We start from the raw sequence: 21238 nt of genomic DNA on the forward strand, positions 1-21238 counted from the left end.
AGTAGAAAAGATGCCCTCTGCCACACAATCGGGAGTGACTCCGCATTTAATCTATCGGTTTTTCCGCACACCCACGGGGAGAGCTAGCACGGCACCTATTGCACTATCCAGCCTACAGTTTCCGCATTTATTTCCGCGGCCCCTTTAAAACCCAACTCCCCCCCCCCCGCTCCCTCATCACAACACCAGCAACACGTGCCTGCCCACGTGTTCTCAATCCTGTACAATCTCCCGTTCCCCCTTCTGTCGGCTCCCCATTGGCCAAAACTGGGTCAGGCTCCACCCATCGCCTCCGCTGCCATTGGCCAAATCTAGGTCAGAGCCCCACCTGCCCCATGGCAGGCGCACATGACAGAACGAGAAAGGCGGGGGGAGCGGTGTTTGCAAATCTCACGCTTTGCGAGTCTTAATTGGTGGAGAGGGCTCTGCTAAGTCACGCCCACCCGTGTCGCCTAGCCCCTCCCTGTTCGAATGTTGCAAAAGGAGGGGGGGTGAAATCCGGAGATAGTTGTAAAGTGCTTAGAGCACAGGAGAGCGATTTTTTTTTTAAACCACTTATTTGTTCAAAGACAGCTGCATTGACTGCAAGGAGCCGCTGGAGAAATCCGGAAAAAACGAATTTGGGGGAGCATCAAGATCTGTTTTCTGTTTCATTTTAAACGGGGGGGGGGGGACTAGATCCCTCCAACTCTCAATGCCAGCAGAGCACGGGAACCCTATTTTTAAATCTTTTTTGCATCCCGTTTAAGGATCGGGGATCGGCCTGTTTTTTCTTTGACTGCTAGATCTTTGGGGGAAAGATCGCCCGCTTGAAACGGGGAACCTATCTCGGTATTGGGGGAAGGTGATCTTAGGTTCACCGATGACTTGCCGTGCGAAAGGAAGCATTTTGCTCTAGGATATTTTTTCCTGTTCTCTCTTCCTGGGAAATCTCTTTGGATCTAAGGAGAGCTTCTGGTTTGCCTCCCCCCCCCCCCCCACCGGCCCTGCAAGGAAATTTTTCTTCCTGGGAGATCCCTCTGAGATCCGGTTGGTTGCTAAATTTGGAGCGGCCGGTGAGGGGGGGGGGAAGGGGAGGCCATCGCCTGCCCCCTGGAGGCTTATTGAAAGGCTAGAGGGAGAAGAGCCGTCTCCGCTACCCCGCGCCTTTCTTAAAAAAAAAAAAAAAATAGCCTCCAAACCTTTCTCCCCTCCCCCTCCCGCATCTGAGCACCTAATAGGTGGCTCCTGCTCAGTCTCCAGTCCGGATCATTGTTTCTGCAGCTGTTTCCACGGGGTTTTGGTTTCAGTTCGGTTTCTTCCCCCTCGGTCCCCCCCCCCCCCCCGGCCTCGACACCGCCGAAGGAGAAGAGATCTCGCTGGTGGGTGCCTCCTGGATTTTGCTCTTCTCGGTATGGCCCGCCCTGCGGCCCAGGCTAGCCCCACACCGAGCCCCATGCTCGCCTCTCCTCCTCTGGGTCTGGCCGGCCCCAGCTCCACCATGGTCAGTCTCAAGAGCCTTCTGCAGGGACCGGTCAAGAGTCCCGAACGGCGGGGGCCGAAGGACCTGAGTGCATGTGAGTGACAGCTCATCTCTCCCCCCCTCCAATATCCCTCCCCCTCATCCACCTGCCTGGTTCCCAACTTCCTTTCCTGCCCTTCTCTCCCTCCCCATAGGGGTCTGTCTGCTCGGCTCGATCCTACCATAAGCCCCCCTTCCCCCCAACGCTGGTGCGTTTTCCTTTCCAAAGCACTTTAGCTGGGGGGTTCGTTGCATTTTGCCCTTGAAACAACAAGGTTGCCTTTAGTCTCGTTTCAGAGTGAAATGCCCAAGGCTGCGCGTATGTGCTTGGCAGATGCGGAATTCGACTCCATCTGTCTCCTGTGGTTTGGATGAGATGGGTGCTTGCCCGTTCTTTACCCCTTTCTATCCATGCTCTCCCCCTCCCCCGTCTTATTTCATGAATCCTGCCGTGTCTTCTGTATGGGACAGGATGCTGGACGAGATGGACCACGGGTCGCCTAATCGAGCAGAGGCTCTTCTTATGTCCCTCACCGTGTCCCATAAAGTGTGCTTGTCGCTCTTTGCGTGATATCCACCCCTTACCCACCTTCCCATGCATGCCAGCCTGTGCTACATAACTAGAGGGTTACATACGATCGTTGAAATTCATATCCGTCCATCAGAAATTCACTCACTCCCTTCTGGGAAGGGGGGGGGGGGGCTAAACAAACCCGCCTTCTGTGGGTTGCAAAGGCCTGCTCTTGGCATCATGAAACCGCAGCCCTAAACTGTCGCTGACACCCAGCGTATTTAAGCCGCCCTCCCCACCTATCCAGATGGCCTTCGGATCCTGAACTCGCTGTAACCTCTGCCTGTTCCGTGGGGGAGGGGGGCGGAAAAGGGAGCAGAACCCGGCATGGCCTCCAGGGCAACAGCCTCGTTGGATCTGCCCCCTCCAAATCCGTGGGAGCCTCTGAACTATCTCCAAGGGCCCACCACAAAACCCATGGAAATCTTCAGGGATGTTTATATACCTAGCTTGCACGTTCATACGGCAGGAGAGTTCTCACTGATGAGGAATGTTGTGGGTTCCGGGGGTGGGGAGCAGTGTCTCCTCTAAGCTGAGTTAGTGTGAGCTAGCTCACAGATTTTGAGCCTCCAGCTCACACAATTTTTGTCTTAGCTCAGGAAGGAGGACCCTAGAGCACAATAATTTGTGCAGTAGCTCACAACTTTTAATGCCAGTAGCTCACAAAGTAGAATTTTTGCTCACAAGAATGCAGCTTGGTGTGTGTGTGGCCCCCCCACACACACACACACCAAGCTGCATTCTTGTGAGCAAAAATTCTACCCCCCCCCCCCGGTAGTCTGTTTGTGCAGAAAGGAGCTGGGGGCCGGCGGGGGGGGCGGTTACTAATGGGACTCCGCTGTTAGGTTGTAGTGGAGTGGTGGGTCTCCTGGTTTGCCTGGAAAAAGAAGGGGGTCCCGTGGGCATGGGGGGAAGAGAACCAGATCTCCTGAATATATTGTTCGGGGGGGTTTGGTACGGAGAAGCCTGTTTATTTCCCCTCCAGGCTCTTGGGGAGAATTGCACTTTACTGTTCAATGGCGCTTTTAATCCGGATTTTTATAGAAGCGAGTTATTTGTTCTAATGATACGCGGCTGGTTCTGGCACGTCAATCGTTTGGGTAGCACAGGCGACTTTTTGTTGTTGTTTTAGGAGAGCTGGTTAAGTTGGGGCGGGGGGGAGGGGATCAAGGTTTAGGAAAGATTTGGCTGTAATGGACTTAGAGGGGAGTGGAGAGTTGACTCCTGGGTGCTGTTTGGATCTAGTCGGTTCCTTCGGCGGAGGGGCTGGGCCTGGGGGAAGCCCTGCTTTTCAGGGCGGGAGGGCGGAGGGAAAAGGTGCGAGAGGCCAGGCTCCAGCCCTGAGTCCTCGGCGCTGGCTAGCTGCCAGCTCACCAGGGTTTTCCAGGGTGATCCACCGAGCGGTGTCTCTTGTACATGCGCACACCCTCCTACATCTGCTGGCTGGCTGGCTGGCAGGCAGCAAATCCCTTAAAGCTGCACACAGCCCGGCCACGGGACGCGGCGGGAGGGAGCGAAACGTGCAGGCGCGCCGGCGCGGAGCCTTTGCCCGCAGCGGGGAAGAGTCTCAAAGTCTTTTTCGCGCGAGCGGAGCAAAGAAGGGCAAGGCGGAGGCGGCGGCTGCAGCTGGTCTCCTGGCAGGGGCATCCCGGGTGCCGCGCGGGGTCGAGAGGGGGAGGAGGAAGAGCGCGGCCAGGAGCGCCCACCACGAGCTAACATTGGCATTCCGGTTGGCGAGCAGGATGGGAGGCGGACGCGCCGACGGTTGGTACCTTGGAGGTGCAACTGTGATTGGCCGGGGGAGGCGGCAGGGGAGAGGAAGAAACTGCTTAAGGGGCACCAGGAGAAAGAGAGGGGGGGGGGACTGCAAACTGAGAATGCAGCGGGGCAGGCGAGGAGTGTGGTGGGGCGGGGGATCAGTGCGGTTTTTTATTTGTTTAAAACTGTTGCTAGCATCCCACTGAGCAGGCAAAGGTGATTGTGGAGGAAGGGCTTGTGTTTTGGAAGGGGCCCTGCTAGGATAGAGGGCACCTCTATGCAATCAGCAGGCAGGCATAGGTTTCACATGTGTCCTTTGCATGCATCTGCCCCTGTGGAATTTATATGGGGTCAGGGGATGCGTGTCTGCGCCCTCCCTCAGTGCAGCATCCCCATTGGAGCAAGTGGGGAGGATTCTTCTGTATGAGTGAAAGTTCAGGGGTCTAGGTTCCAGCACCTTGAGAGAGGGAGGAGGCAAATCCAGCCAATAAGAGCTCAGACTCTTCCTGACTAACTTGAACCTTGCTTCTGTTTCTTGGACATCCTTAAACTACAGCTGGATGTTGGCAATCAGTCAATGGACAGAGAGCCAAAAATGCTATTTCATTCATTAAAGTGCTTTGCTGCCTGGACGTTACTGCAGAACCTCGTTTGCTGTTTGTTTCCATTTCACGGATGAAGAAAATTGAGGCTTGAAGCATAGCAGTTTCTTGGAAGGGGGCCAAAGCTAGGCCAGGACTGCATCTTGCAAAAGTATTGCATGTTTAAATCTAGCCCTTAATTTGCACTAGATGAAGCTGGGTTATTTTATTTAGACTAGATGTTTATACTCTGGTTTTCTTCCCAGTGCCAGAGTAGCTTACAGTATTCTTCCCTACTCCATTTTATCCTCACAACCCTGTGAGGCTAAGCTGAGAGAGAGAAGGTTCAAGTGCAGGCGAGCCTGCATGACAGAGTGAAGATTTGAACCTGGGTCTCCCAGATCCTACTCCAACATCCTACTCTGTCCGCCATGCTAGAATGGAGCCATAGTTGGAAATGGGGAAATGAACTCTTTGGGCCAGACTTGTGAAAAATCAATAAGGTTAAAAGTTGAAACTAGATTGAGGGCAATGCTATAATTTTATTTACTGTATCATTTTACACACACTTATTGTTTGTTTTCAGTAAGTATTATTTGCTGTGTCATTTTATGTATGCTTATCGTAGACTTTCAACAGGATTCTGATTCTGCTATCCTTAATGCTCTTAAATAATTTCCCCTCCCACTGTGTCCTTTATTCTCAAAGCAGACTGTCAAGGTAGTTCATTATTATTCCCATTTTACAGGGGAAAACTGAGGCTTGAGAACTTCCCTGAGGTTACCATAGCAACTAATGGTTGGCCCAGGGCTTGAATCAGCATCTGACAGCTGCCAGTTCCCCCAACACGCTCTGTTCTCCAAGCCACTGTGCCATTTTGGTAGAGGTGAACTGAAAGAAAGGAGGGGGAGAGTATAAACGGCTGGGATAACAGACTTGGAAAGCAGTTTGGGGTTGAAAGCCATTGACAGGTTTAATCTGTGGGGCATTGTGGGTGACTCGCCCAGTTTCGGGGCGCCAGGCTAGAGTTGCCACAGCCTGTCAGCTGGGCCTGGACTTCCCTCCCACGTGTCCGGGCACAGTCAGGGCTCAGGTATGGAGTGCCACTCCCAGAGCAGCCTGGGCCTCGTGTGGAGGGTTGGGCATCAGGAGAGAATGCTGGCCTCTCGCTCTTGCTATACCTGAGGCCAAGTCACAGCACTGGCAAGAGGGCTAGAACTGAGACAGCTCCGTAAGAGCTACAGCCAGAGGTTACTGGAGTGGGGGGGGAAAGAGGGGAAATTAGTGGACAAGGGCATTCCCTGGGACCTTGGGTACAGGCGCTCAGGCATGTGGGTTACAGTGGCCAAAGAATCTGGTGAGCCAGAATACCTGGGTGTTTCCTTTTTCCAGGCCAACCCTCAGCTTGACCTTGGAGGAGAAATCGGCGCCTTGTAAATGCTAGCAGGGAATGAGTGTGCCACCTGGAACTGCTCCTAAGGAGTGGCGAATGCCCCCCTCTATTGCTCTGCAGCCGCTGCCCTACCAGGGCAGAGGTATGGCGGAGAGCCAGAGGGATCTTGGGGGCAGATGGGCTGAAAAGCCTCTGCAGCAGCGGGAGAGCCCAATCAAGCGTGGCTGAACAGGGGTCAGCTGGGGTGAGGCTGCTGCTCACGTTTTGCTGGCAAATGTGGCAGGAATTGGGAAAAGAGGAACGAGGCCTGGCGGGGTTCATCGGCATCCCCCTCCCATGCCACTTACATACCTGTCTAACCCACCTGTCTGTTTCTTGTCTGTCTGCTCTTTTTATCCATCCTTCTATGGACACATTCCGCTATCCCCGTAGAATGTGAAATGAGGCATTTATATTTTCGTCCAGTTCTGTTTCCTACCTCAAGGCTTGGAGCTATGACAGCATAGGTGATTAAGAAATATAGCCAGCACCAATGCTTCCTTTAAGCTGTGGGGCCTTGTGAGCAAATATTCTACTTTGTGAGCTACAGGCATTACATAAGAACATGAGAAGCCATGTTGGATCAGTCAACCCTCCACCAATGGCCCATCCAGTCATCACTTGGTGTTACACAGTGGCCAAAAATGCCAGGTGCCATCAGGAGGTCCATCAGTGGGACCAGGACACTAGGAGCCCTCCCACTGTGTCCCCCCAAGCACCAAGAATACAGAGCATCACTGCCCCAGACAGAGAGTTCCAGCAATATGCGGTGGCTAATAGCCACTGATGGACCTCTGCTCCATATGTTTACTCAGTCCCCTCTTGAAGCCCTCTATGCTTGCAGCCGCCACCACCTCTTGTGGCAATGAATTCCATGTGTTAATCACCCTTTGGGTGAAGAAGTACTTTCTTTTATCAGCTGTAACCCGACTGCTCAGCAGTTTCATTGAATGTCCACAAATTATCATAGTGTGAGAAAAGAATTAAAGATGTAAGCAAGCGATTTGACTACGACATAAATTAATTTGCTCTGGGGCCATCCTTCCTGAGCTGAGACAAAAATGAGTGAGCCAGAGGCTAAAAAAACCTGTTAGCTAGCTTACACTAATTCAACTTAGAGGGAACACTGGCCAGCACCCAGTCTAGAGAGATGTGTCAAGCAAAAAGAAAGTACAGTGTGGAGCTCGTGCAGGTAACAGAAAGTCAGGACCTGCAGTTGTTAAGAGTGTCCGGCTAGATCGAATGCCCACCCTACATGGAAGCCCACTGGGTGACCTTGAGCTGACCCTACAATCTCTGCCTAAGCTACTTTACAGGGTTGTTTGGGGGATAAAATGGAGGAGATGAGAATGTTGTCAGCTGCTTTGGGTCCCTGTTGGGGGAAAAGGCAAGGTATAAATGAAAGAAAAGAAATCCGGTAGTATTGAGAGGAGAGAAGGAAGGTGTGCTCTTCTCTTGCTTTGCCTGCCTGGAGTTAGGCCTGGCTTCAAAGACTGGCAAAGCTTGGTAGCTTCCAAAACGGATGAGGCCCATCGCCCCAACAACACTGTCATTTCCTCTTGGATGCAAAGCATTTTGATTTATTTACCTATTTACTTCCTTGATTTACAATCTGCCTTTCTCGCTGAGATTTAAGGTGGATTATGCAGCTAAAAGCAATGCAGTAAGACTTAGCACCATAATACATACAGCCAACATGCAGTACAATTGGATCCCGAATTCACAGTGGTCAAAAACAATATAATGTGTGCAAATGATACAATGTGTATGACAAAACTGGATCAGATTGCAGTGGTATACAATATGCCATGAACCAGCAGTGAAAACTGCTCATGACTTCACATGAACCTGTGCTGCGACCAATACTCGCTCTAAGCTGCGAAGTCTTGTGAGCAAAAATTCTACTTTGTGAGCTGCTGGCATTACAGTTGTGAGCTACTGCATAGATTAGTTTGCTCTGGGGCCATTTTTCCTGAGATAAGGTAAAAATGTGTGAGCCAGTGGCTAAAAAATGGTGAGCTAGCTCACACTTAACTTAGCTTAGAGGAACACTAACTGCAACCCAGTTTCTTTGATTAAGAGTCCTTTCTTTCTTTTTGGCAGCCCACAGAGAGTGTCCAAGGACACGTGAAACCCTGGACCCAACAGTGTCCGAGCAGGTTTTGTGAGAGGCACACAACCACATGTGGGCAGAGACAATCTTGCTGATCTCTCACTCCTCCTCTCCTCTGATCACCACTTTCCCCCTTCATACAATAGACTGCTGCTCTCTTGCTGTTTCATTAGTGTTGCCAATCCCCAGTTGGGGGCAGGAGATTCCCTGGTTTGGAGGCCCTCCCCCCGCTTCAGAGTTATCAGAAAGCAGGAGGGGGAGTTGAATGTGCACTCCATTATATGCTACGGAGACTAGTCCCCATAGGGAAGGGGTGGGGAACCTTTTTTCTGCCAAGAGCCATATAGATATTTATAACATCATTTGCGGGCCATAACAATTATCAATTTAAAAAACAGTGCTTCGCTGAGGGAGAATGATTCAGACCAGCAAAATTAATGCAAATAATTGTTTTTCTATTTGAAGTCATGTGGGGGGAGCCTAATCTGGCACGCACACACACACACACCCCTGGCCCATCACTGTAGGCAAATGCATAGGTCCAGAGCTTTTTTGTAGAAAAAGTCCAACAGGAACTCAATAGCATATTAGACCACATCCCCTAATATTAGCATATTAGGTCACACACTCATTAGCATATTAGGCCACACCATCTAGAATAATCAAGTGCAAACTGAACAGTAACTTTTCCAGGCCCTGCAGCAATTCTGGCCAGCCAACCAGGCCCCAGGGGGGTTGCTGCACAGTACATCTGGGCCCTGTGATCCCTGCCTGGCCCTGGGGAGGCTGCTGCACAGCGCGGCTGGGCCCCACAATCCTCACTGGGCAGCCAAGCCCCAGAGAGGCTGCCACATGGCTCGGTTCAGCCCAGCAATCCCTGAGGGCCACACCGAGTGACCTCGAAGGCTGTATAAGGCCTTCGGGACAGAGTTCCCCACCCCTGCCGTAGGGTATAATGAAGAACCAATCTATGGGTATCAGGGACTCTGGGGAAGCTGTTTTTTGGGGTAGATGGACCAAATTTTCAGCAAAGCATCCAGTGCCTCTCCTGAAAACACCCCCCAAGTTTTAAAAAGATTGGACCAGTGGGTCCAATTCTATGAGCCCCCAAAGAAAGTGCCCTTATCCTTCATTATTTCCAAATGGAAGGAAGGCATTTAAAAGGCGCACAGCCCCTTTAAATGTGATGGCCAGAACTTCCTTCTGAGTTCATTCCTGCTTGTCACAACCTTGCTCCTGGCTCCACCTTCAAAGTCCCTTGATATTTCTTGAGTCAGACCTGGCAACCCTGTGTTTCACACATGCGAAACCCTCATCATCCAGCTCTGTGGTCCTAACCAAAGCTATCACTCTCAAAACTCCACATCAGTTTTTGCCTAGGGTTGCCTGCTTTGGGTGAGGAAATACCTGGAGATTTTGGGGGTGGAGCCTGGGGAGCGTAAGGGTTCTCAGCAGGGTACAAAGCCATAGAGCTCACTCTCCAGAGCAGCCATTTTCTCCAGAGGGACTGAGTTCTGTCGTTTGGAGGTCAAGCGAGAGATTTCTAGGCCCCACCTGGAGGGTAACTACTCTAGACGTGTCCAGCTAACTCAGCTGTATAATTTCAGTCTTCTCCCTCTCTTGACAGTTGTGTTGTTGTTGTGCTAAATGTGCAAACACAAGTTCTTAGGCTTCAAAACAGATTGCTAAGTGGCTGCAGTTCATGCTTGCCTGTTGCTAGGCACCCTTCTGCAGAGAACCCAGGAACTGGGCCTGCTCCTGTAATCCCAGCACAGGCAGGCACACATTGCTCTTAAGTAGTCCCGGGATGGATTTGGGGCAAGGAAAACGTGTCACTCAAAAGCTCCGGTTTTGTTTTCACCTCAGCCAAATCTTCTTTGACTCTTTTTATTTCAGAAGCATAAATGCAGATTAGAGGGATGCAAATAATTGGTACTGGGCTGGAGTTTTATGTTTAGAGTGAATTTTTCCTTTATTGGAGGGATGCAAATAATTGGTACTGGGCTGGAGTTTTATGTTTAGAGTGAATTTTTCCTTTATTGGAGGGATAAATTTGAGCTTTGGGAAGGGGAGCTTGATCCCTTAGTTCTCCTTCACGGCTGTATCCTGCACTAATTATATTTGCTCTCTCAGCTCTCCTCGGTCTACCTTTCCATCATTGATAGGTCCTTCACTTTGGGAATTTGGGCTATAAGGCCTTTGCCTTTTGCACATGTTACTGTACATATTTAGTATACTTATACACCACTATTCTCATTTAAATGTTTAAGATGGCTTACAAGATTGGATTTTTATGATATACAAGAATAAAAATGCATGGTGAATAAAAGCAGTAAACAGAAGCCTTCAACTCCTACTTTGTTCTGATGTAGACGTAAATTCTGTGAAATATTTTAAACATACATTGATGAGGGACTCAAAGAACAAAAATTACCAGTGAATTATGCTAAAATCTTTTGGGACGCTCCACTGTTCTCTGTCCCGTAAATCTCAAACCGATCACATCTCAAAATGTATGGGAAAGTGTCAGGCCTAGCTCTAGCTCCCTAGATCCAATGTACTTTGCTCTCTTTTCCCCACTAGATCACCATTCTTACCCCAGAGATCCCATCTCCTGTTCCTTACCCAATCAACCCTTTTCTTTAATCTGTATTTTTTCCATCTATCCCACCCCTACTTTTCTGTTCCAATTCAGGTGTGATCAAAGAAAAGGAACGGAAGATGGAGGATGACTTGAGCATCTCACGCCCCGGGCACTGTGCTTACCTCGGGTCTCTCCTGTGGGAGCGCACACTGCCCTACAATGAGATTGAATATGTTGACTTGGATGAATTTTTGCTGGAAAATGGCTTGCCTCCAAGTCCAGCCCATCAGTCCTTCTCGCCAGGCAGCCAGCCCACTGCATCACCTTCCAGCGGGGTCGTGGTGGACCTTAGTCGCCCAGCTTCATGCGCCTCATCATCTTCAATTTGCTCCTCGTCTGGTGAAGGCCTAGTGGGTAGTGATTATGACCATCACTGCAGCAAGACAGGTAACTTGTGACATCCCTGGGGGGGGGGGAGAAACATAGGGCACACTTGCTAAATAATGCAGTTTTGATCCACACGATAAAGTCCAGCTGTAAAGTGCACAAAAAGTGGATTGAAAGTACATGATTGAAAATGCCCATATATTTTTTAAAGTCTAAGTACACTTAATATGCTAAAGGGGGAACCTAACAAACATGGGCATTAGGTGTGCTTCTCAAGGAGCAGCTGTTGGCTGCAATGCCCCATTGAGTATAAGCCAAGTGCTGACCTCTGTATCATGTGCAAAGCAGCCCTAAAGATGCAAGGAAACAGTTCCTAATTCCCTTCGTGGTTGCAATGAGGAAAGTTGTATTGTAATTCCTTTGGGTTGACACAGCCAGGAGGAAACTTTTAGGTTTTATGCATGAAACAAAGCCCATTTCTATATTACTATTTTGTAATTTATAGTTAAAAACAGACAAAAAGATTTTGAGTGAGAGGGAAGCAAGTGCTTAATTATTTCCCTGCTTGGTTGCTCAAAATCACAGTCCCTGGAATTGTTGTCTTCCCAAGGGGACTCTAGTGCCCCTCCATGGAGATGGAAATCTGCTTGGGAAGAGCATTTGAGGTGGCAGGGAAAGGGTTAAGCACCACTTCCTTCCTTTCCTTCCTTTCAACCAGTTCTCCACCCAGAGCCGTCCAAAGCTAGTTTTCACTTGTTCTTAAATCCAAGCTTCCTTGCACGCATTTGCATGTAATGTCTAGTTCCCCCCCCCCCCCCCCCTTGTTGGCTAATTCTCTTTCTTGCAAAAAAGAGTGAAGAATTTTTAATCTCAGCCTGGTTACAAACTGTATGCATCCATGCAGATAAGAGAGAAGACAGCATCTGGTGCAAAACGCATCATGGTTACGATGGAGCTCCTGGTCCGTAGGGCTGGCCAGGGAAGGTAGCAGGTGCTTCCATATTGTCTGACGGGATCTCACAAACTGCAGGCTGTCAAATAGGACAGCAAAAGAAGCATTTTCTCTGCCCTATCCACAGATCTCTTTTTCCAGCTCTGTCTCTCTCGCCCCTGCTCCATATGCCAATCACATACTTCACTCTTCCTTATAATCTTCCAGGCTTCTGCAAAAAGCGTTGATTTTTTTTTTGTTCTAGTATTTTGAATTGTACTAAAGTATGCAAATCGTGCTCTTCTTACTCCAAGTGCTAGAAATGCTTTATCACCATTGGATACTAGGAGATCAGTACTCAGTACCCAGCTCACAAAGAGAAAGTCATTTCTAGTGCTCTCCGTGGTAGCAAAGAATAAGGGCAGTTTCAAGATCTCGCCCTGAGAGAGAATGGGTGGTTTCTAATCTCCTCCCTAATTGTAAGGATAAATATAGTTGTTGGACCAGCCATTGGTTGCAATAGGAATAGGCAATTTTGTTCTGGTGGCTGTGAGGGCTGTTTTATAGCCCCCCTTCCAATTGGTTGCAGAAATAATTGTCTTCCTAGTTCCTGGAAAGCTGGGGTTTTTTTAACCTATGAATGCAAGAGGAAGGTATAGTTTTAATCTCCTCCAGGTTTGTTGGACAGGGATGTAAATTTATACCTGCTCATTCAGCTAGGTGCAAATATTTAGGATTTCAGACACCTCCCACCAGTGGCCTTATAGAATCACACAGTTGGAAGGGGCCATATAGACCATCTGGTACACTCAACCCCCTAGAGCATCCCTGACCAAGCATTTGTCCAGCCGCTGCTTAAAGACTGCCAGGGAGGGGGAGCTCAACACCCACCTAGGTAGCTGATTCCACTGTTAATCAACTATTACTTTAAAAAGATATTTCCTAATATCTAACCAGTACCTTCCCGCCCTTCATTTAAACCCATTATTGCAAATCCTCTCCTGCTGCCAATAGGAACAACTCCCTGCCCTCCTCTTAAGTGATAGCCCTTCAGACACTTAGAAGACAGCAATCATATCCCTCCCTCAACCTCCTACTGGTCTCCAGACTGAACCTTCCCAAGCCCCTCAGCCTTCCCTCCTAGGGCTTGGTCTCCAGGCCACCTGATCATTCTTGTCGCTCTCCTCTGCACCTGCTCCATTCTGTCCACATCCTTTTTGAAGTGCAGCTTCCAGAACTGCACACGGTACTCCAGGTGCAGCCTGACCAATGTACTGTACAGCGGAACTTGTGTTCTATGTTAAGGGTCAGAAGGAGGGATTTCCAACTATTTGTAATCATTGTAGAGAACATTTGTAAATTCCACAGTAATTTGAGTGTTTTAATCCCCTAAATTTAGGAGACTTGTATTTTTTAAATGACTGGACAAAATCATATCGCTGCTCTTTGAAAGGGGGTTTGGTTTCAAATTTGAAGGTGCCAAATGCTTCTAATATCCCTTTTTTATTTCTTGAAAACGTTACAAGGATCCTCAGAGCTGACACAGCAGCTCAAATGACAACTTCGGGTTGCAGCAATCATGTTTTAAATTCTTGACATTCTTGTGTATGCTTGATTGAAGGTCATACAAATGATTGATTTTGTATGTATGATGGAAAGGCTCAGGGTACTTCCCCCCAGCTTTTACAGGGTCTACCTCTGTACATTTTTAAATGCCTATCTCCATCTTTTGTTCAGAGTTGTAGGGTCTGATAAATCACCAGTGGGGAAGGGGGCAATTGTGAGATATTTGGGTTTTGTTTGAGACACCAGTTTGCGAGGATAGTATTTGTGGTTATGCAGAACAAAATACTGGACAAAACAAGGTGGGTCAACAACTTGGCTCTGTCCTGAATTATTTTGAAGCCTATAAGATTCTGTGCTGTTGAGGGATTCCTGGCCTGGATGCTCCCATCTGGAGAAGCTAATTTTACAGCAGCCAGAGAACCTGCTCCTGGCTGCATATCCCAGTTGTTCCACTGGGAACGCCTCAAGTGAACAGTGGGCAACACAGATATAGCTTGCTGATGTTTCACAATGTGCAATTAAAAAGGAGCGTTGTTCTCCACTGATACAGGGTGCCCAGATTGGGTGCTCCTTAAACCAGAAGGATGGCCTACATGCAAGTGGAGAGATGCCTTCTTTCCCTTCACTCACCTCTGGTGACAGTGCAATTCTGTGCACAGCTTCTCCAGCCTGAGCCAATTGAGATGAATGGGGTTAGGCTTGAATCATATAGGATTCTATGACCCTGGAGCCCTGGTTCCCAACCCTACAACTTATTCCTTACAAGGTGTTTTCCAATTATATCCATCTCCTCCCATATTCAGCAACCTGGATTTCGGTCTTTTCCCCACCCCTGTAATATCCTGGCTGTCAGTCTCTTGACAGAGAATTCAGGCCTTCCGAGGAACTAGGTCTTCCCCCATTCTGAACTCTTCGCTACCCCTCCCCCTTTGATCCCACACAAGAAGACCCCAGTAATTCTGGCTACCTACCCCACACGCCTCTCTTTTCCTGCTAGCAAGCTCAGGAGTCTTGGACTACCAGAAACACCCCAGTCATTCCCCACCAGTGTGCCCCCCCTCAGCCACCCCCGGGGCTTGCGGGCAGGGGAGGGGGGGCCTCGGCGTGCCACCCACCCCACCGGGCTGCGGGGAATCCCGTGTTTGTGCGCGGCGAGGGGAGCGCTGCCTGGGAAGGCCGGGCGAGCAGGCAGAGTCTCGTGTCTGTGCACGGAGCCACCCGCTCCCGCTCACGTTCCTCGGCCTGCTTCTGCGAACACATGTCGCTCGGCTGGCTCGCCGCTCCCTCCCTCCCGCGGCCAGCTGGCAGCCTGCCGCTTTCCTCGGCGCAGGGCGGGGCCGCCGGGCACGTGGGCTGTGGTGTGAGGCAGGCCGCGCAGGGCTGGGCCGGGGAGGGAGTGCGCTGCCTGGATGTCCCAGCTGGGCCGCGGGAGCGCAGCGCCAGCAGGTTAGGACGGCGGACTAGGGAGGGGGCAGCCGCAGGGGACCCGGGCGCCTGGGGGTCTCCAGTGTGGGGGGCAGAGGGAAGACGAAGGCCGGGGTCTCCAGGGAGGGAGGAGGAAGCCTGGACTCCGGGGTTTTCTGCAGGGGGAGGGGGGACCCGGGTTCTTAAGGGAGAAGGGAGGAACGCAGAAGGGAGCCTGAGGGTGTGTGTGTGGGGGGGGGCAGAAGTGGCCTGGGTTCTCGGATGAGAAAGGGGGGGGGCAGGAGGCCTGGGTTCCTCGAGGGTGGGTGGGATTTCTGCATTCGGGGATGGGCCGGGGCGCATGGAGAGAATCTTGGTATTTGGAACGATCATGGGATGGAGGACGACAGGAATGCCAGGCGGTTGTGGCGGTGGGGGGGAGACGACGACTCAATCTTGGACTTTTTGTTATTCAGAGGGGGGGGGGGCGGGGAAGGCCGGAATACTTGGTTTCCTGGCAGAGATGGGGAAGGGGCTGGTTGGGGGGAGATAGAGGACTTCTTTTAGGTCAAGAAGGTGGGGTTTGTATAAGAGTGCCCAAAGCTTCCGCGTGGGGGTAAGGATAGAAGGCTGGGAAATGGCACCTTTATTTGTGGAGAGGGGGAAGTGAAAAGTCCAGGGAGCTGGGCACCTCTCTCTGCTGCTTGGACACCAAGGCCCCGACCCACCGGGAGGGGAACAGGCCTGCAGCCTTTGCTTCCCGGTCTGCAGCTGTGCCTCATTTTCTCGGGGTGGCACGTGAGAACCACCGAAAACTCTCACGTGGGGTTAGGGGGTTGTGTGAATCCTTTCTCTCCCCATCTGTTAGGCGTTTCGCAAGCCACGTGGCCTGGTGGGTGTTGTTGCCTACTGTATGTTGCGCCTCTCCAAAAAAAGGGGGGGGAGGATTGTGTGGAGACTTTCGATTCTCAGCCATTTGTCAGCTTGCATTACAACAGGCCTTTATTCTCCCTGTGCGCATGCAGCTGTGGAGTGTGAAGCCATGTGCCCTCCCCCCACACCTTAGGACGCAGCCTATTTCTCCCCACCCCCCCTTGGCCTTTAAAGCCACCTGGGTGGCTCTTGTGAGGGCTGAAGGACAAGATACACAGTTTGTAAAAATAAAGCTTTTACAGCAGATGGACATGAAGCAAAGAGATGTGGGGGTGAATGTACAGGCATTTCTTGTGTTTGTGTGTGTGTACACACGCATGCGAAAGGCTGCAGGAGGCGATCTGAGGAGGCAGGCCTGCACTGCAGATATCTGCCTTGGCCTCTGCTGCCCTCTTGTGGCTCTATTTTGTGCATGCGTGAAACTCAAACCTGGATTTCTCTTTTCCTCTTCACCTGCCTCAGGTCCCGTCACACCTGTGTCCCGAAGCACGCCCAGTCCTGTGGACCCCGAGGCTGTGGAGGTTCTCATGAACTTTGACCCTGACCCCGCGGACCTGGCGCTCTCCAGCATCCCGGGACATGAGACCTTTGACCCCCGCAAGCATCGGTTCTCTGAGGAGGAGCTGAAACCGCAACCCATCATGAAAAAGGCCCGGAAAATACAGGTGCCGGATGAACAGAAGGTGAGATTGGAATGCATGTTATTTATCCAGAGCCCTACTGTCTTGGCAGGAGGGGCCTGGTTCCAAGACCCCCTTCCCTCCCCAGTGTGAAATCAAGCCAAAACCCCAGGACTTTCTCACTCTCTTGATCCTCTCTTCCTGACAGTTGAATGTGTGCTTGATTGGGGGTTGGACTAGATGACCCTGGAGGTCCCTTCTAACTCTATGATTCTGTGATCATTTGAGGATCAGGACGTGTGAATGCTTTGCCCCCACCCCACCTCTGAGGCAATGCAAGCCCCCTTATTTGGGGGAAGGGGAGAAAGACCTGGTGGAATGAATAACAAAATGATAGCAGAGACCACATAGTGTTGGCAGCAGCTGCAGCCCTGCCTAATGAAACAGGATAGTGATCAACATGACTGAGAGTTTGCTGGCATGAGTGGGTGTGGTCATGATTGCCATCTTTGTTCTGCCCACACTGTTTAAACATGAGTTTGTGATTTCTTGGTGGGTGGACAACCTCTTTGACTGGGAAGGCAGTCCTTCAAAAGGGGCACTGCTACAGCTGTGTTAGTTTTTGAGTTCCTGTTAAAAGCTGTTGTTTGCAGAGCAGGAACAGCAGGCAGTTGGGAGAAACATATTCAGCCACATGTTTTTCTTCCACCAGGCTTTGGTTAGCCTGTATGTGATCCATGTATAATATCACCAGAGCCATATTGCTGGCTCTTCCCTTGGGAAGTGCGCACTGTGTCCTGTCACTGTGCTTGGACATGGGGAACTCTGTGTTTGGATTCTTGCTGGGCTTTGGGGCCCTGAAGAAGTCTTGATGCTTGACCTGCCTACCTTGGAGTGTTGCTGTGAAACTAAAACACAATTCTGAGCTTATTGGAAGAGCAGGATTTCCTGTGCGTGGAAATTTAGTTAGCAGATTATTTGTTCTGGAATTTTTTGTGGCCAAAAAACTCCTTATATGGTTTTGTTCCTTAGGCAGCAAACAGTCTAACTGTACAACAGGGCTATACTTGTGAGAAATACACACGTTCCGGTTCAGGTAGATAAGAAATCAACCTGTCCAAGTTGGCTTATTGCAGAGATATTAACCAGGCAATGAATGAGGTCATTTTTAATAAGAACATAAAGCTGTTGCTAGTTCAGACCAATAATCTATAGTTCAGCAGCCTCTTTCCCACAGTGGCCGATTAGATTTCCCCCTCCCCAAAATCAGAGGGGCCCAGGGACCAAAGCCCCTTCCCCTTCTATTACTCCCTCCCCCCAAATATATTGCCTGTGAGCATGGAGGGTCCCTGTGGACTCTCTAAATTTGTCAGACGCCTTTTCAGAAGTCATCTGAACTAGTGACCACCACTGCATCTCGTGGCAGTGAGTTCTACAGGTGCAAGAACTGAATTTCATTGAGGGGGACAATAGGATGCAAATTGTTTTCCTGCTGGGGAATCCTCAACAACTGAATTTGCCAAGGAGACCATTAATTTTGTTATAGACAGATACTGATCCAGATTCTGCATTGCAGTCCACCCTTGCTTGGAGCGCTTTTGGATCTCTTGTGTGTTGGCATTACCCTCCCATTACCCTGTGTGGCCGGAGCAACACACTCAGCACATCCCGTGGGTTGCGAATTGCAAAAGACATTCCTTAGTGGCCAGAAAGCTTATCTGCCATTGCCATTTTCCTTATTACAAAACACAGAAATGTATAATTAGCAAATACATACAATGATTTCACATGTGGTGGAGGGAGTGAAGTTCTTGTGCACTGGTAGGTACAATTGGTACGAATCCTTCTCCCCTTTTTTGGAAGCTGGTGTGTCTGCCTGCATGATCAGGGGGCCCAGGGCCTGTCTTTCTAACTGTCATTGCGTCTGAGGGGCATTTTGTGACCAGCGTGACCATCAGAAGGTAGTGAATGTTTGGTTGGGTTGAGTGGTGCTCTGTGTGTTTTGCAGCCTGACAGAACTGTGGGAGGGCGCACCTGGTAGGGGAATGTGCCAATGGGTGTGGACCTGTTTCCACATCAGAGATTATTATGCATGGTTTCCGAGACTGCATGCATCTTTGAGGAAGAGTGAGATGGAAGAACAAGAGGTGTGTGTGACCAGGTTTCATGAAAGGAGATAGGCGTGCATGTGCGTGCACGCGTGTGCACTTCAAGAATTATCTGCATGCCCTTAGGAATCTACATCTGATCAAATTCCAAAACTGTTTTTTCCCAGTATACAGAAGTAGGGTTTGAAGGAGCCTTCCAGGGGTGTGCTTAATTTTTAAAAAAACAAAAGAGCAGAGTCTAAAGAACACAAAGGAATGTCTGCAGAGCAAAGGAAGGGCATTCTGCACATGCTGAGACACACTAATCTTAGGCTGTAGGAGAACAGTTCCAGCAATGATGGATTGGGTGAAGTAGTGCTAAGCTACTAAGAGCCAGTGTGATACAGCGGGGTACTGTGTCAAACGAAAGTCCAGTCCAATTCCAAAAACCTTTATCAGCATAACAATAACTTAAAGTCAAACAAAAGTCTTTGAGACCCAGGTTCAATTCCCCACTGATGGAAGTTTGCTGGGTGACCTTAGGCCAGTCACAGACTCTCAGCCTTAACCTACCTCACAGGCAATACTCCTTTTAAGCGGTGGATTCTTGTGAGCAGAAATTCTACTTGGAGAGCTACTGGCATTAATGTTGTGAGGTACTGCATGAATTAGTTTGCTCTGAGGCCATCGTTCCTGAGCGAAGACAAAAATGTGTGAACTGGAGGCTAAAAAGCTGTGAGTTTATTCACACTAACTCAGCTTAGAGGGAACACTGCTCACAGGTTCAGGTGGGTAACCTACCTTACAAGGTTGTTGAGAGGATGAAATGAAGGAGAGGAGAACGGTGTCAGTGGTTTTGGCTCCCTGCTTGGAAGTAAACAAAAATAAATGGTTTGGAAAGTCTGCAAGAAAGTCTTCAAAAGTTTTACTAGCTCATAAAAAGAATCCACTAGCCAGTGCAGCATTCATATGGACATTAAATAAGGAGGTCTGTATGGGACCCCACTTGGGAATCTTTTTGTTTCCAGGGTTTCAGCAAATGAACCCCAAGAAGTGTTGAGTAGTTTCTGGGACAGCGTCAGTGTTTTTTGTGCACCTTAGTGCCTCATCTCTTCTGATCCCCTGTATATTTTCCTTCCCTCTGCCTCCCTTTTCTGTTGGGCCAGGATGAGAAATACTGGAACCGGCGCTACAAGAACAACGAGGCAGCGAAACGTTCACGGGACGCCCGCCGCCTCAAGGAGAACCAGATCACTGTCCGAGCAGCCTTCCTGGAAAAGGAGAACGCCGTCCTGCGCCAGGAAGTGGCCAACATCCGCCAGGAACTCACCCGCTACCGCAGCATCCTCTCCAAGTACGAATCACAGCACGGCACCTTGTAAAGCCCACGGCTGGGATGCCGTGCTCTTCTCCATTGCTCCGCCGCCCAGGTGGTGGGGCCAACCCTGGTTTTCAACCCTGATCCCCGTCTTCCCGAACCGGGCAAACAAATAATCAAACAACAGATGTTTGGAATGAGGGGAAAGGTCCGAGGTGGGCGATTCCCACGTACAGGGGACTATCGTCGTCCGGGTGCACGACAGAAGGGATAAGACTTTCCGGGTTGGCGCATGCCGGCCCTTGCCAAGAAAAGGGCGGTGACATCAAGAGGTTGAACTGGGCATTGCAGGCACACAGAACACACTGAACACACAAAGGGCTCCGTAGCACGCTGGAAGACGTATTGCGCGCGTGTACACACACACACACACACAAGTTTGGTTCGTGGGTAGATTTTTTTCTGCCTGAAGGCCAGAATTCAATCCCAGGCTGCCACGTTGGCTCACCTCCGCTTGTCACGTGTGGCATTGGGCTTGAGAATGCGATTGGCTCAGGGGGGCATCTGGTGCATCAGGATGCCTGGGTTCTCGGTTCTCAGGAGCAGGTGGTGCATCTTTTCAAGCAGGCCATTTTGCACAAGATTTTAACCATCCCCTTCTTGTTTCTCCCACTGGCTCTTGGGTGAGGGTGCGGGGGCAGGATGTGAAGGGGCAGCGGGCTGCCCAGGTGGGTGTAGGAACCTCAGTGTCCTTGGGGCGTCTCTTCCTCACCGGGCATTAAACCCACCCCCTTCACGAGGGAGAACCCAGGAATCCTGGCTGGCACCCTGAAAGGAGGAATACATGAGGATTTTTCTTCCTTTGGGCAGCAGCAAACAACTATTTTTTTAAAAAAAATCTTCTGCCTACGAAAATGCCAAATTAAAAACTACAGAAACGGGTTTGCACTCGCATATATATTTTTTTCCACAATCGGATCGAAGGGGCTTTTGTGTCAGAGGGCAGGCGTTAGAGGTATTAGTTGAAATATTATGATTATCTTATTAGACCTACTTTTTAGTTAAAAGGCAAGTAACGGTTTCCGTTTTCTCCTTCCTCCCTTCCTATTTTGTGTCAAGCACTGTCTGATGTAGTCATACATGTAGAAACTTCAACAAACACAAAACCTCATGATGACCCTACATAAATATGAACATTCTATATATATATAAATATATATATAAATATATAAAGTTTTCTTTTTTTGTAAAAAAATATAAATATATATAGACTCCAGGAGAGACTTGAGAGATTAAAACTATGTTCTTCTATGGGGGAAAAGGAGGGTTCTTTCGTACAGAAAGGGGGCAGGGGAGATTGGTCTTTTTATCTCCTTTGGGGAGGTTCCTGGTCTTTTTAATTTGTCCACGTTAACAATGTTGCTGATGGGGGAGGGGAGGCAACTGACGGGC

The 21238-nt window shown here is 49.8% G+C and overlaps 1 protein-coding gene across 2 annotated transcripts; it reads left to right on the plus strand.

The window, feature by feature from the left end:
* Window positions 1–1286: 1286 nt before the first annotated feature.
* Window positions 1287–20728, plus strand: DBP (D-box binding PAR bZIP transcription factor). 2 transcript variants are annotated; one of them, XM_060255730.1, is made up of 4 exons: window positions 1287–1556; window positions 10652–10987; window positions 16224–16444; window positions 19635–20728. In XM_060255730.1, exons 1-4 carry the CDS (start codon window positions 1394–1396, stop codon window positions 19848–19850), a joined length of 936 nt encoding a protein of 311 aa, XP_060111713.1. In that variant the 5' UTR covers window positions 1287–1393; the 3' UTR covers window positions 19851–20728. The 2 variants fall into 2 exon arrangements, with proteins under 2 accessions (XP_060111713.1, XP_060111714.1); XM_060255731.1 differs by lacking the exon at window positions 1287–1556 and adding an exon at window positions 3581–3836.
* Window positions 20729–21238: the final 510 nt, after the last annotated feature.

Source organism: Heteronotia binoei, chromosome 15 (genome assembly GCF_032191835.1).
Source record: "Heteronotia binoei isolate CCM8104 ecotype False Entrance Well chromosome 15, APGP_CSIRO_Hbin_v1, whole genome shotgun sequence".
Lineage (NCBI taxonomy): Eukaryota > Metazoa > Chordata > Lepidosauria > Squamata > Gekkonidae > Heteronotia > Heteronotia binoei.